This window comes from Oncorhynchus tshawytscha, linkage group LG31 (assembly GCF_018296145.1).
Source record: "Oncorhynchus tshawytscha isolate Ot180627B linkage group LG31, Otsh_v2.0, whole genome shotgun sequence".
NCBI lineage: Eukaryota > Metazoa > Chordata > Actinopteri > Salmoniformes > Salmonidae > Oncorhynchus > Oncorhynchus tshawytscha.
In genome coordinates, this window is record NC_056459.1 from 4,387,752 (window position 1) to 4,403,044 (window position 15,293).

At 39.6% G+C, this 15,293-nt stretch overlaps 1 protein-coding gene across 1 annotated transcript; it reads left to right on the forward strand.

Moving 5' to 3' along the window:
• Positions 1-5,526: 5,526 nt before the first annotated feature.
• On the forward strand, positions 5,527-11,383 carry LOC112229941 (E3 ubiquitin-protein ligase RNF5). The gene is made up of 6 exons (XM_024396104.2): positions 5,527-5,821; positions 9,306-9,324; positions 9,983-10,095; positions 10,187-10,241; positions 10,363-10,474; positions 10,567-11,383. Exons 1-6 carry the CDS (start codon positions 5,613-5,615, stop codon positions 10,674-10,676), a joined length of 618 nt encoding a protein of 205 aa, XP_024251872.1. The 5' UTR covers positions 5,527-5,612; the 3' UTR covers positions 10,677-11,383.
• The last annotated feature ends 3,910 nt before the right edge of the window (positions 11,384-15,293 follow it).

The following is a 15,293-nucleotide window of genomic DNA, read 5'->3' on the forward strand; positions in this document are numbered from 1 at the left end:
CGGGCAAAAAAGTTATTTAGTCTGCCTGGGAGCAAGACATCCTGGTCCGTGACTGGGCTGGGTTTCTTCCTGTAGTCCGTGATTGACTGTAGACCCTGCCACATGCCTCTTGTGTCTGAGCCGTTGAATTGAGATTCTACTTTGTCTCTGTACTGGCGCTTAGCTTGTTTGATAGCCTTGCGGAGGGAAAAGCTGCACTGTTTGTATTCAGTCATGTTACCAGACACCTTGCCCTGATTAAAAGCAGTGGTTCGCGCCTTCAGTTTCACCCGAATGCTGCCATCAATCCACGGTTTCTGGTTAGGGAATGTTTTAATCGTTGCTATGGGAACGACATCTTCAACGCACGTTCTAATGAACTCGCACACCGAATCAGCGTATTCGTCAATGTTGTTGTCTGACGCAATACGAAACATCTCCCAGTCCACGTGATGGAAGCAGTCTTGGAGTGTGGAGTCAGCTTGGTCGGACCAGCGTTGGACAGACCTCAGCGTGGGAGCTTCTTGTTTTAGTTTCTGTCTGTAGGCAGGGATCAACAAAATGGAGTCGTGGTCAGCTTTTCCGAAAGGGGGCGGGGCAGGGCCTTATATGCGTCGCGGAAGTTAGAGTAACAATGATCCAGGGTCTTTCCACCCCTGGTTGCGCAATCGATATGCTGATAAAATTTAGGGAGTCTTGTTTTCATATTAGCCTTGTTAAAATCCCCAGCTACAATGAATGCAGCCTCCGGATAAATCATTTCCAGTTTGCAGAGAGTTAAATAAAGTTCGTTCAGAGCCATCGATGTGTCTGCTTGGGGGGGGATATATACGGCTGTGATTATAATCGAAGAGAATTCTCTTGGTAGATAATGCGGTCTACATTTGATTGTGAGGAATTCTAAATCAGGTGAACATGTAAATCAAATGAAACGCAGCCGAACGTGATCAGAAATCTCAACTAGCAAGCAAGTCGCAGCAATGAAGAATTGAGTGCGTGCGCGTCCACGCGAAAGGGGGTGATTCTTGCAGTGGTGAGCTTTTCGACACGTTAAAGGTTCTACTGCTTGATCTCCTGTTCCTCTTTTAGAATATTAGTATAGTAGTGTAGTGCTTGAGCTTGAGCTTCATATAGTATGCAGATAGGCAGAAACTGGTCTGTTTTGCTCTGACTTTACACGGTTATTGTTCTATTTAGTTATTAATACTTATTTCCAAAAAAGGTCTTAGGAACGTTTATATTTAAAACATTTTGTTATTCAATTATTTTATGATCAGTTTTCATATGTACTTAAAATAGTAGATATCCTTTTATTTAAATTATTATTTGTTGTTTTATTTCTCAGAATAGTTCCTGATTACACTAAAGAGGGTTTTTAGTCTCTCTTACTAGAATGAACCCTTGGTTTGGTCTTGAACATAATTTCCAGTTGAGTTGAATTTCAAAGCCAAATAACGTCTAGCTCAAAGGTTATGGAATAAGCTATTTTCACTTTAAATTGACTTAAATGGTGCAGATATCGGATCCTTATCGTTTACGTTCACTGCTCCTACGTCTTTGACTCATCCTACTACAGTTTATACTTTTATGTAATCTTTGTTGTTTTGTCTTTGTCTATATTATATCTTAATGCTAGGGGGTTACGAAACAATGTGAAGCGCAAGGCCTTATTTTTATTTGCTAAACAATTTCAAACAGATTTTTGCTTTTTTTCAAGTCTCACTCAATTTTGGCTGATGCCAATTTCTGGAGGTCACAGTGGGGCGACGATATTTGGCTCTCCCATGGATCTGAACGCTCTGCTGGTGTCACTACAATGAAAAATACCTTTGGTGGTAATATTCTACACTCGGAATGTGACCCCTTTGGTCACTTTATTGTCTTGTGATCAGTTACAATGACATTACGCTCATTACTGTAAACTTCTACGGGTACAACACCAAACATGAGAATGATGAGTTGCTTGAATCTATAGAGAAACATATACTTCATTGGTTATCTAAATTTTCCAATTCGTTATTATTGATAGGAGGGGACTTTAACATTACAATAGATAATTCAACTGATGGATGGCCCCCAGGTAGGCCAACCAATCAGAATTTAACTTTTAATACTTTTTATGGAAAAGTTTGATCTTACTGATATATGGAGAGAGAGGTTTCCGGCCGAAAGATCATTCATTCACTTGGAGTAACAAAACAGGTTCCAGACAATCCAGAATAGATTTTTGGCTTATATCCAAATGTATTGATGGTGAGTGTGTTACTACAAATATTTGTACTACTCCCCTCACAGACCATAGGGCTATTTACATTGATATCAAAATATTTACCCATGATACGAACCTTAGTAGAGCATCCTACTGGAAGCTAAATAGCTCATTATTAAATAATTATATAGTTAAATTTGAGGTTAAAGATCTGCTCTCACACTTTTGGGAAAGGGCTTGTGAAGAAAAATCTTATTGCAAGAACTGGGAGCTCTTTATATTTGAGGTTTCCAAATATCTTAGAAAATATGGTAGTAATCTTGCTAAGACCAGAAGAGCTGAGGAGGAAAAGGTGATCATTAAGATAACTTCTCTTTCTCAGAGGTCCTCAGCCAACCTCTTGGGGGAGGAGAAGATGGAACTTATTGAGTTACAAAATAAACTGGATAATATATATAAATTAAAAGCAGAAGGAGCCTTTATTAGATCTAGGAAAAAAATGGATTGAGGAGGGAGAACAGAATTCATCCTATTTCTTTAGACTTGAGAAATGTCACTCTAAAAATAACACTATCCATAAGTTAAACATTGATGGTGTTATTACAGATGACCAAAAATGAATCGCTAAATACTGTAGAATTTTTTTACCGAAAATTGTATAGCTCAATGTACTGTCAGGAATCCACAGATATGTTTTTTAACTCACTGAATAATGTTCACTCTATCAGTGATATAGAATCTAAACAGTTTGATGAACCCATCAAAGTCGAAGAGATTATAGAGTCTATCAAACATCTAAAGAACAATAAATCACCAGGTGTTGATGGAATTACATCAGAATTTTACAAATGATTTTCTGAACAAGTAGCTCCCTTCCTATTTGAAGTCTTTTTAGAGAGTATTAAAAACAATGTTCTCCCTCCTACAATGAGTCAGGGGTTAATAACACTGATACCTAAGCCTAAAAAAAGAAGTGCTGCTCATTGATAACTGGCGTCCAATTTGTCTTCTTAATAATGACTATAAGATATTAGCCTTACTACTTGCAAAAATAATTAAAGAAGTCCTGGATGCAATCATTGATGAAACACAGTCTGGCTTCATGAGGAACAGACATATTTCTAACAATGTCAGACTAGTATTAGACGTACTTGACTACTCAGACCTAATAACTGAGGATAGCTTCATATTATTTTTAAATTTTTATAAAGCATTTGACACAGAGAGCATCAGTTTCTCTTCCACTCCCTTGAGAGACTTGGATTTGGGGATTTTTTCTGTAAGGCTATTAAGACTCTCTATGCAAATGGTAACAGCTCTATCAAATTGAAATATGGCACCTCACCTAGATTTGAGTTAAAGAGAGGAATTAGGCAAGGTTGTCCTATCTCTCCGTACCTGTTTTTATTAATCACCCAACTTCTTGCAAATTCTTTAAATAATAGTCATGTACAAGGTATTTCCATAGCTGGTAAAGAAATTATTATAAGCCAGCTGGCTGACGATACTACACTTTTTCTGAAAGACGCTAACCAAATTCCCATATCGATCAATGTGATACAATCCTTTTCCAAAGCGTCTGGTCTATATCATAACATGAATAAATGTGAACACATAGCTGTCAAAGTTTGTGTGACACCTTCATATTATGGTACTCCAGTAAAAGAAGAACTTACATATTTAGGCATAACCATTACAAAGGATCAGAAGTCTAGAGGCCTACTAAATTTTAACCCTCTTATTAAAAAACCCCAGAAGAAACTAAATCAATGGCTACAGAGGGACTTATCTTTAAAAGGTAGAGTCCTAATAACCAAGGCTGAAGGTATCTCTAGACTAACATATGGTGCTCTATCTTTATATCTTGACAGTAAAATAAGCAAGGAGATAGACCAGATGCGTTTCAACTTTCTTTGGAGAAACCGTACCCATTACATTAGGAAAACTGTTGTAATGAACACTTATGAGAATGGTGGACTGAATTTTCTGGACTTTACTACTTTAAATAATACTTTTAAGATCAATTGGATAAAACAATTCCTAAGAAGACCCACTTCTATCTGGAATTTTATTCTTCATCATGTCTTCTCTACTTTTGATGGCCTTAACTTCATGTTGTTTTGCAATTATAATATTGACAAAGTTCCAGTGAAACTTTCTGCTTTTCATCGGCAGGTTTTCTTGTCATGGTCCTTAATTTATAAACACAATTTTTCTCCAAACAGATATTATATATGGAATAATCGGGATATATTGTATAAAAATACCTCTCTGTTTTTAGAATATTGGTTCCGAAATAATATCCTATTGGTGAGCCAACTGGTAAATGCAGAGGGTCTTTTACTCAGTTATGAATAATTCTTATCACTTTACAAGGTCCCTGTAACACCTAAAGATGTTGCAATTGTTTTAGATGCCATTCCCTCGGGTGTTGCTATGTTATTCAGGAACATGTCAAGACCTGACCCTCAGAGCCTACCTTCTATTGACCCTGTTGACTCATCAGTAGGAAAGATTTGTTTCTCTTTTGGTCCATTCAACAACAGACCGATACGATCCTTGTTTCAGCAGGATGTTGTATCTATACCTTATGTCATGCCTTATTGGAATGGATTTATTGATAATATCTGTTGAAAAAAAGTTTGGATGTTGCCACACATACCTACTTGTTAACAAAATTAAGGAAGTTTCCTTTAAAATGATTCATGAATATTATCCTGAAGAAGTTTAAGAAAAACATCAACTCAAATTACTCCTTTTGTAATGACCACCCAGAAACAGTTTTGCATCTTTTTTGGCATTGTATGCATGTAAGAAAACTGTGGCAAGACATCAGTAGGTTTATAATTGAACACATTTATGAAGATTTTACACTATTGTGGAGAGATGTACTGTTTGGATTCTTTACATACAATATAAAACATTTTTATGTAATTAATTTCATTATTCTTTTGGCCAAATTTCATATACACAAATGTACATTTACAAACAGAAAACCACATTTTCGTACCCTACAAAAAGAAATTGAACTGTATTTTAAGACGGTTAAATGCTCTACTAACAAAAAAGCTGTTAGAATTGTAAGTACGTGTATGTCCCTGTGGCAATTGTGTAGGTCCTTGTGTAATTGTAATGTGATATTGTACCCCCTAGCTCTATTGTCCATTGTTTTTAATCTATGTATGCTTGTGTTCCCTCATGTGCTTTATGTATTGATTTGTTGTTAATAAAAAATATACAAAATAAATAAATAAAGGTCTGTTTCGCAAGTGTTCCCGGAAGTCGCGGTTTGGAAAACGCTGTGCTTTTTAAACTCCTCCCAGTTGTTTCTTCTTCTTTTTACGGAAACGGAAGGGGTAGTACATATGTAAAGTGAAATCTCGAAGCTAGCTGCCCGAGTTATTAATTTTTTCAGTAAACAATTATGGCGGCCGCGGATCCCTGGTCCTCGAGTCATGGCAGGCCCGCAAGCAGAGGAGAGTTCCCGGCTGGTGAGAGCAGCAACGAGCGCGATGGCCCGGGAGGAAGCGGCGGAGAGGGAGAATCCGAGCCAGATCGGTCAACATTCGAATGCAACATTTGTTTGGACACAGCAAGGGACGCTGTCATCAGCTTGTGCGGGCACTTGTTCTGGTACGAGCCGTGGTGTACTTTCGATCAATCGCGAGTAATAGGGAATTTTGTTGCATTCTAACAGCTTACTTACATACATAGCCAGCGGGCATTGCCTTGTTTACCTTTTAAAACATTTCCGTTAGCTAACTTCTATGCAATAACAAGCGGATTGTTTTGTCGGATCACACCCATACGTCGAAGACAAATGCTTGCACAATGTTTGTGTGTATATAGTTAAATGTTAACAAGCAAGATGGCTAACTTGAAGTCTAGCGAGTACATCTACTAGATGACGTTAATCATGGATGAGTGTTGGTTGGCTGAGTCTCATACATTGGCCAACCCAACCCATCGAAATAAAGTGCATTTGACTGATATGCTCCTCAACTTTACAACATTGTTTCACACATTTTATTAACATTAACTCAATTTAGCTAGGTAAGTTAATGGTTGTACGATCTCGCTACCTGGCTTTAGTTGGCTACGTTGCGTTGACCGTAGCCCTTGATCATGACTTTCAGCTCCATTACACAGTTCCATCGTGCTTCTACATCTGCATTGCTTGCTGTTTGAGGTTTTAGACTGGGATTCTGTATAGCACTTTGACATAGGCTGACGTAAAAGGGGCTTTATAAATAAATGTGATTGATTTGAAGAGTCATGGGCGAAGGCTTATTCTGTATGGGTTCGTTTTGTTTTAAAGAGCCCAGACGCTCGGTCTGAACATTAACACGAATCGCTTGCCTTACGGTTTTGGAAGCATAAGGACCTTATCATTCATATCAGCGACAAATAATAATACAATTTGTAAATTGTTACACACCTTTTATAAGGTTCCCACGAGACAACATTTTTATGTTGCAGCGCTTGTTTATGGAAAAGATACGGAAGACAGTGGACTGACTGACTACCTGTGCTAATTAGTGATCTGCGTCTCTGAACATGTTAACTCAAAAAATGGAAGCCGCAAACATGTTGTCACTAAAAATACTGTTAGCTGCAACTGTGTTTTGTATTTGTGAAATATTTTTGATGTCATATGAAAGTAAATGTATTTATGTTTCTAGAACCGTACCGCAATTTAGAATCGATAGTAGTTGGCTGTTTTGGCTCCCAGAGCCAATTCGCTAGTCTGAATACCAATATTTTTTAGCTAACGTGCCACTCCTTGTCATTATCACATGATATGGAGTACATTGAGTGGATTAGCTAAAGAGACTGGTACCCATCCTACCAATTCGCCTTTAAACAGAACATGTAAGGTCCTTGGACTAAGGCTCTTTTTCGGTCATTATTGGGCTATTCTGGACGTAACCTAGTTGGCTAGCTATCAGCATCTTGCCAAAATCATTATTGTGCAACTTGATTCATGCCCCCTTTCAGTTGCACAAGCTACAGCAACAATGTATCGATCTGACGTTTGCAATGTGACAGTGAATGCCTCGCTTGCGCACACCTGCTTGCTGCATGGAGAGCAGTCAGTGGTTGAGCCTCTGCATTGGGTTAATAACTATTACACACTCTGTTATAGGCAATGGATAACTTTAGTGACCCGCACTCATTCACTAAACATTAATTGATTCTACCAAGAACACATCTTCTCTAGCTTAGATACTAGCCAACATTGACACGTGAATCATATATTACAAAAAGCAGGCAATGACCTTCAAGGTTCTGCAAAGTAGCCTACCTGGTTAAATTAAAAAATGTAACTATCTATTTCATGTACATTATTCATGCAAAGAGGAATAGTGTTAATCTCGATTTCCTTTAGAAAAAGTGAGAAATTATTTGGAGATTCATGTCTCACTTATACTAAAGTAAGTCCACTTGAATACCCCTATCCAGGTTGAGGGTGAAAGGCTTTAAGCTTCCAATAGCTGATATTGAGTCCCCATGTGGGAGATAAGGAGGAAGTCTCCTTCCCTAGAGCCAAAGCCTATATTTGAATGTAACAATATAGCTGGAGAGTAAGAGTGGTCACATTTTCTGCAGAGCAGACACTCATTTGACGACAGGAGCATCTCAGTAGTCTGAAGAGGCTCCTTTCCTCTTCTTCGTCAGCGTTGGCCTGAAAACCCCTGCTAGTTGGAAACAAGCATGTATGGTGGATGCTTACGGAAATGTTTTTCGCTGACCACATCCACATTTCAAATGAAAGGTTGGAGATGGGAATGCCACTAATCTTGAGATTTCTTCTCTATTGTCCTTTATTATGGGAAGGCAAGTCCTCTCTTCCTGGTGTAAACATTATGTTGGTTAATACTAAGCTCCCCTTAGACTCTGTGTACATTTTCAGAATTTTACCAGGGCAATGTTTTTCTAAAATTGGAGGATAGAATAAAATGTTACACAGCCCTAAAACTTCAAATCCCGACAGGCTGGTGTTTGAACAAGTTAGGCTGTACTGAAGAATGGAAATGTATATTTGGATGTTTGACACTTCTCAATAGAGGGCTCATTTCATTGTCGAAACTCCAGTCTTGTCCATGCACTAAAATATTGCAGTGAACTGACGGTGACTAATCATTTGATGTAAAACAGTGGGTATCTGAGACTACATTAGGCTAGATTTCCCTGGCAAATAATGTCTCCATCTAATTTAGCCTACTTAGCACAGGTAGCTAGACTAGAGTACACACTTCACCTGTCTCCCACAGATCTAATGTGCAGTCGCTGCTTTCTTTCCACTGGTGCCTAAATAAGTTCTTCACCTGACCAAACTCTTAAAACCCTCCCAGAACCATGGTCACTGCCCAGCTCTACAAATGCTGTATATGTTCCATAGAGCCACAAACCAGTTTCAGAATGCAAATGTATGGCACGCTTTTAGCCCATGTATTGTCACCATAGAAAACGAGAAGGGGCAGCTCCATTTCACCATTGTCTTAGGGGCTTCGGTAGTTCTCTTCTATTTCTATGGTTGTCACATTCACGATAGTCCTCTTTGTAACCATGGTTTTTGGAACCAACAATGCCGCGCTATGTTACATCTACCATCCTGCTGTCCCACAATGCAGCAATCTGGCCAGTAACGAGGCGTGATGGTGCTAACGAGCGATGACAGATGGAGCTAATTAAAACTAACGATGGGGAGCCGGGATAATTTTAATCACTCGCATCGTTAAGGTCAGAACAGGGTAACCAGATGCACCCTGTAGGGGCCTACTGGGAAAACAAGACAAATATGGATTCCAAAATCTAGCCCACTAACTAGGCCTATGGGAGAATCTCAATTGCATACTCCTTGTGTCCTCTCTTCTCGCCTCAAAGCCAATTGGAGGAGAAGGTCAGAGGACAGGGACCTCTGACTTTCTCATTCATTGTGTTTTGAAAAGGAGACGAGGAGAGCGGAAGCGAGGAGTGTGCAATTGAGAATCACCCCGTGTGTCAATTCCGACTCAATTAAGTAGGCCGTTAGGAGGTTCCTCCAAATGTCACCAGGTTTCTAGGTGATGCCATAATACCCACTTTAACCTTGTTCTCCTTCTCTCTTTCACAGCTGGCCCTGCCTTCATCAAGTAAGTATTCCATTTAAAGGTGTTATCTTTAGTTTCACAGTACTGGTAAATATTAGCTACACTTTTCCTACTGGTTGAAACCAGCCCTCGATCCCTGTCCCATGACATGACCTGAGACCAAACTTGGTCAGTCAGCTGATTTAGTGCAGCTTGTTGATAATGTTCTTAATGTCACATTCATTACACCAGTGTTTACTGTCAACCCCCTTTTGTCCTCAAGGTGCTTTAGATTATAGCACAAGCTGTACATGCATCGCAACATGATTAGTATTGCATATCCTTCTCCTTTATTGTCTAAGAACAAGTCAATGTTTTTCTTTCATTAGTTACTGAGCTAACGCTGTTGATAGAAGTGCCTTGTGTACCCAGCTGTCGTACTTGCTCTATTGCTCAAAACTCTCTTATATTGATGACACACAAAGTGCAAAGTATAATTTGGAATTATTTTGCTGCTTTTTATTTGATGAAATAATTCTACGAAAGTATATTGATTTAGTCCTTTTACATAACACACTATATCTCATAGATCTACCCTGTGTGTTGCACATTGTAGTAAGTCAGTGCATGCCAATAGACTGACAGTATTGAACAGACAGTAAAGTATGGCTTCTGTCTCAGTCATGTGATCTCTCTTTCCCTCCCCTTCTCTGTGGTGCAGTGGTTGGAGACACGGCCCAGCCAACAGCAGTGCCCTGTGTGTAAAGCAGGCATCGGCAGAGAGAAAGTCATCCCCCTCTACGGCAGAGGGAGCTCCAGCCAAGAGGACCCCAGGTACACTGTGTGTGTGTGTGTTTGAGCGTGCATAGTTGTACACATGTGACACTGAGAAACTGCATTGGTTAACTGGTGTTTCATCTTCCAGGTTGAAAACCCCGCCTCGGCCTCAGGGACAGAGAACGGAGCCAGAGAGCAGAGGGGTGAGGCCTCTTCATCACTTACATTTGAATTAGTTTAATATGGCATTTATTGCATGGTTCTTTGCGTGTTCATTCTATTTGTAATGAGTGACCACTATTCTGCTCTTTCCTCTTCTTGCAGCCCTTCCAGGGGTTTGGGGACACTGGCTTCCACATGTCCTTTGGGATCGGTGCATTCCCATTCGGCTTCTTCACCACAGTCTTCAACACCAATGACCCCTTCCACAGAGCAGGTACACACAAACAGACACCCACACAACCATAATGTATTCCTTGACACAATGGCTATTGGCTGATCATTGCAATGTTATCACTGTTCCCCCAGACGCATATGCAGCCGATCACCAAGGCAACCCTGACAACGGCAACAACTGGCAGGACTCTCTCTTCCTGTTCGTGGCCATCTTCTTGTTCTTCTGGCTGCTGACTGTGTGAGGGAGAAGATGGATAGAAGGTGGAAAAGGGGAGGTGTAGGGATGGGGGAGTGTGTATATATATGCTTATACACACACATCAAAGCATCAGGAACGACCGACTTTCTTGCTCAGTAGTGACTGGGAGACTTTAGACTATAGATGGGTGGTGGTGGGATGACTGTCAGTTTACTCTTAGCAAGTGATATCTAATGCAGCAAACAAACGAGTCAAATATATGTCTATTCCCCCCCAAATGATTTATGAGATTAATTTGGTTAGGAGAGTACACTGAGACACCACTCTGTGGTGGTGGTGGATGATACCCAAACGTGAGGGTGAGTGAAGCGAAGTCAATCTATCAATCTAAATCTATCAATCGAAGTCAATCTATCCACCTTTCTCTGCATTTGTACATAAATACACCACACACACACAGTGGCTACCCGGGCTGAGGCGTGGGGGCTGACTTTTTAGGGATGGGACTGGTGTATCGACTGGAATCAGTGTTGAGAGAAATGGTTGGATTGAGTTAATTGTAAATTAGGGGAGTATGACAATAATCACTAAGTAACTTTACTGTACCACAATACCTATGTGGTTAACATAGAGATACAGTTGAAGTTAAAATACACCTTAGCCAAATCAATTTAAACTCAGTTTCACAATTCCTGATATTTAATCCTAGTAACAATTCCCTGTCTTAGGTCAGTTAGGATCACCACTTTATTTTAAGAATGTGAAATGTCAGAATAATAGTAGAGCAAAGGATTTATTTCAGTTTTTTATTTCTTTCATCACATTCCCAGTGGGTCAGATGTTTACATACACTCAATTAGTATTTGGTAACATTGCCTTTAAATTGTTTAACTTCGGTGAAACGTTTCGGGTAGCCTTCCACAAGCTTCCCACAATAAATTGGGTGAATTTTGGCCCATTCCTCCTGACAGAGCTGGAGTAACTGAGTCCGGTTTGTAGGCCTCCTTGCTTGCACACACTTTTTCAGTTTTGCCCACAAATTTTCTATGGGATTGAGGTCAGAGCTTTGTGATGGCCATTCCAATACCTTGACTTTGTTGTCCTTAAGCCATTTCTCCACAAGTTTGGAAGTATGCTTTGGGTCATTGTTCATTAGGAAGACCCATTTGTGACCAATGTTTAACTTCCTGACTGATGTCTTGAGATGTTGCTTCAATATATCCACATCATTTTCCTGCCTCATGATGCCATCTATTTTGTGAAGTGCACCAGTCCCACCTGCAGCAAAGCATCCCCACAACATGATGCTGCCATCCCTGTGCTTCACGGTTGGGATGGTGTTCTTCGGCTTGCTTCCCCCTTTTTCCACCAAACATAACAATGGTCATTATAGCCAAACAGTTAATTTTTTTATTTCATCAGACCAGAGGACATTTCTCAAAAAAGTACAATCTTTTTCGCCATGTGCAGTTGTAAACCGTAGTCTGGCTTTTTTATGGCAGTTTTGGAGCAGTGGCTTCTTCCTTGCTGAGCGACCTTTCAGGCTATGTCGATATAGGACTCGTTTTACTGTGGATATAGATATTTTGTACCTGTTTCCTCCAGCATCTTCACAAGGTCCTTTGCTGTTCTGGGATAATTTGCACTTTTAGCACCAAAGTACATTCATCTCTAGGAGACAGAACGCGTCTCCTTCCTGAGCGTTATGACAGCTGCGTGGTCCCATGGTGCTTATACTTGCGTACTATTGTTTGTACAGATGAACGTGGTACCATCAGGCATTTGGAAATTGCTCCCAAGAATGAACCAAACTTGTGGAGGTCATCAAACTTTTTTCTTAGGTCTTGGCTGATTTCTTTTCATTTTCCCATGATGTCAAGCAAAGAGGAACGGAGTTTGAAGGCCCTGAAATACATCCACAGGTATACCTCCAATTTACTATGATGTCAATTAGCCTATGAGAAGCTTCTAAAGCCATGACATCCTTTTCTGGAATTTTCCAAGCTGTTTAAAGGCAGAGTCAACTTAGTGTATGTGAACTTCTGACCCGCTGGAATTGTGATGCAATGAGTTTAGTGAAATAATCTGTCTGTAAATAATTGTTGAAAAAAAATGACATGTCATGCACAAAGTAAATGTCCTAACCAACTTGCCAAAACTATAGTTTGTTAACAAGAAATTTGTGGAGTGGTTGAAAAATTATTTTTAATTACTCCAACCTAAGTGTATGTAAACTTCTGACTTCAACTCTACTTAGACAAAATGGAATACAAAAATTGCCCTTTGAAGGAATTTCAGGTTTAGGCTGTTCCCCAAATATTAGAGCTTGTTTGAGTTAAGGGAGGGTGAGAATGGGATTATAACCTGATACAATAAAAAAACAATGTTTTGTTGCTATAGACACTTTTATTTCCAGGCCAAAGAGCGATGTATCACCGTCAAGTACGATTTTGGGAAAATGTATTTGAATATTCCTGATTACAATTTAACTGATTCAATTTTTGTCTGTAGATTTTAGGAACATAATTTATGAGTATTTTTTAGGATGGTCTACAGACTGGTACAATAACTTTGTATATTCTCTTAACAAACTGCCATTGCACTGTGAAGTCATAGAGAAGACAGACCTAATAATGTGGACACGTTATGAGTTCTTTGTCATATGTTAACAGTCTAACACTATTGTAAAGAGTCATGAGGGTAGTGTACGGGAAGGCTGGAGTGAGCAGTATTGTGTACAGTTGTGCTCTGGAGAATTTGCCACATATGAGTAAATACTGTATGACGTCACAGTATTCTCTGGGGATAGTTAGTGGAACATTTTTAAATCTACAAATCAAAATGATCTGGAACACAACACAGAATCATTTTGATCTGGATGAAATGTACTAAAAACCTGTCCTTGGGGGCTTGTAGCTGGGCACAGTGCTACAAAGGAAAAGATGGCAGCAGAGTCACGTTCATTAAGGCACAACATAGCAAACCTTTTGCAAAATAAAACAAGTGTTTATTGGACAAATTCAGATTGTACCTGTTTCACTGTTTTGTACAGTTTACTTCCGTTTTGTGCCTACTGAACATGACCCAGGTGCAGAAGTCAATACAGTGTTTGTCAGATCCTTTTTGACTTAAGTCAGAATGAGTATTTGATATCTGCAACTAAAATAAATTTCATGCGATGAGCAACATGAACTGTGCCCAATGTGACAACATGGACTATTATAATTGTAAGATTTCAATGAGTGTTTCTCCTGATTGTAAGTGTTTGTGTGTCTGTCTGTATATACATTTGTATATATGAATATTGTAAAGGCTGTTTTTACGTGTTTCCGAATGAGTCAAGATGTGAGATGGTTCGAGTTTAACCTGGCCAGCATGTCATGATGTAGCAGAGTCCCCCTCTTCCACTCAGTGAAAGACAAGTTACATTTCTGTACTTATACCGGTATATGAGCCAACCAGAAGCGAGTGAGCAGTGTATGAAAAGGAAACGGTAACTCCCATTTCACCCTACCCATTTCATTTTGATACAACTCCTGTGAAGTCTATGAAATGGGTTGAAGATCAAGAGTGTCCAGGAACTCTGTAGCACCTTACCAAACAGCACCAGCCCAATAACATCCATGCAATGGGTTGAGTAAAGGAAGGGCTATGGGGGCACGAAATGATAAGGTGGTCTTTCTTGTGATGTACCGTTGGAGGGGCTAAGTAATTTCGTACATATCACTGTCTGATCAAGCTAGGCATTTGTATTCTGAGTCTTTTGTGACACGAAAAAAAGATGGAAATGACATTTGTTTTGCAAGTCTTTTGCTAGACGCCACAGTGAGACATCGTGCAAAACCGAATGGTCACGGAGCTGTGGAAATGTTTTCCTGCACTCTGAATAAATAGTTGTTTAATACATTTAATGTAGCCTGTGTTGTCTAAGTTCTTTGTGCACACTTATGAAGTTGAAATGTGTATTAACTGTCCAAATATGCTGAATTTTGAAAGGCAAATCGGTGAGACAGATCCATTCAGGCACAAAAAAACACAGCATAAAATTATTTTGAACACAAATATAAATGCAACATGGAACAACTTCAAAGATTTTACTGAGTTACAGTTCATATAAGGAAATCAGTCAATTGAAATAAATTAATAAGGCCCTAATTTATGGATTTCATATGACTCGGAATACAGATATGCATTTGTTGGTCACAAATACCTTTTTTTAAATCTGAAAACCCACTGTTCCCATGACTGGTTAACTGCCTTGCTCAGGGGTCGAACAACATATTTTTACCTTGTCAGCTCGGGGATTCGATCCAACAACCTTTCGGCCCAACACTCCTACCATTTCCCTCATGCAGCGCGGCATCTCATTCAGATAGAGTTGATCAGGCTGTTCATTGTGGAATGTTGTCCCACTCCTCTTCAAATGCTTTGCAAAGTTGCTGGATATTGGTGGGAACTGGAACATGGTGTCGATCCAGAGCATCCCAAACATGTTCAATGGGTGACACGTTTGGTGAGTATGCAGGCCATGGAAGAACTGTGACATTTTCAGCTTCCAGGAATTGTGTACAGATCCTTGCGACATGGGGCATTATGGGTTTATGCATTATCATGCTGAAACATGAGGTGATGGTGGCAGATGAATGGCTCGACAATGGGC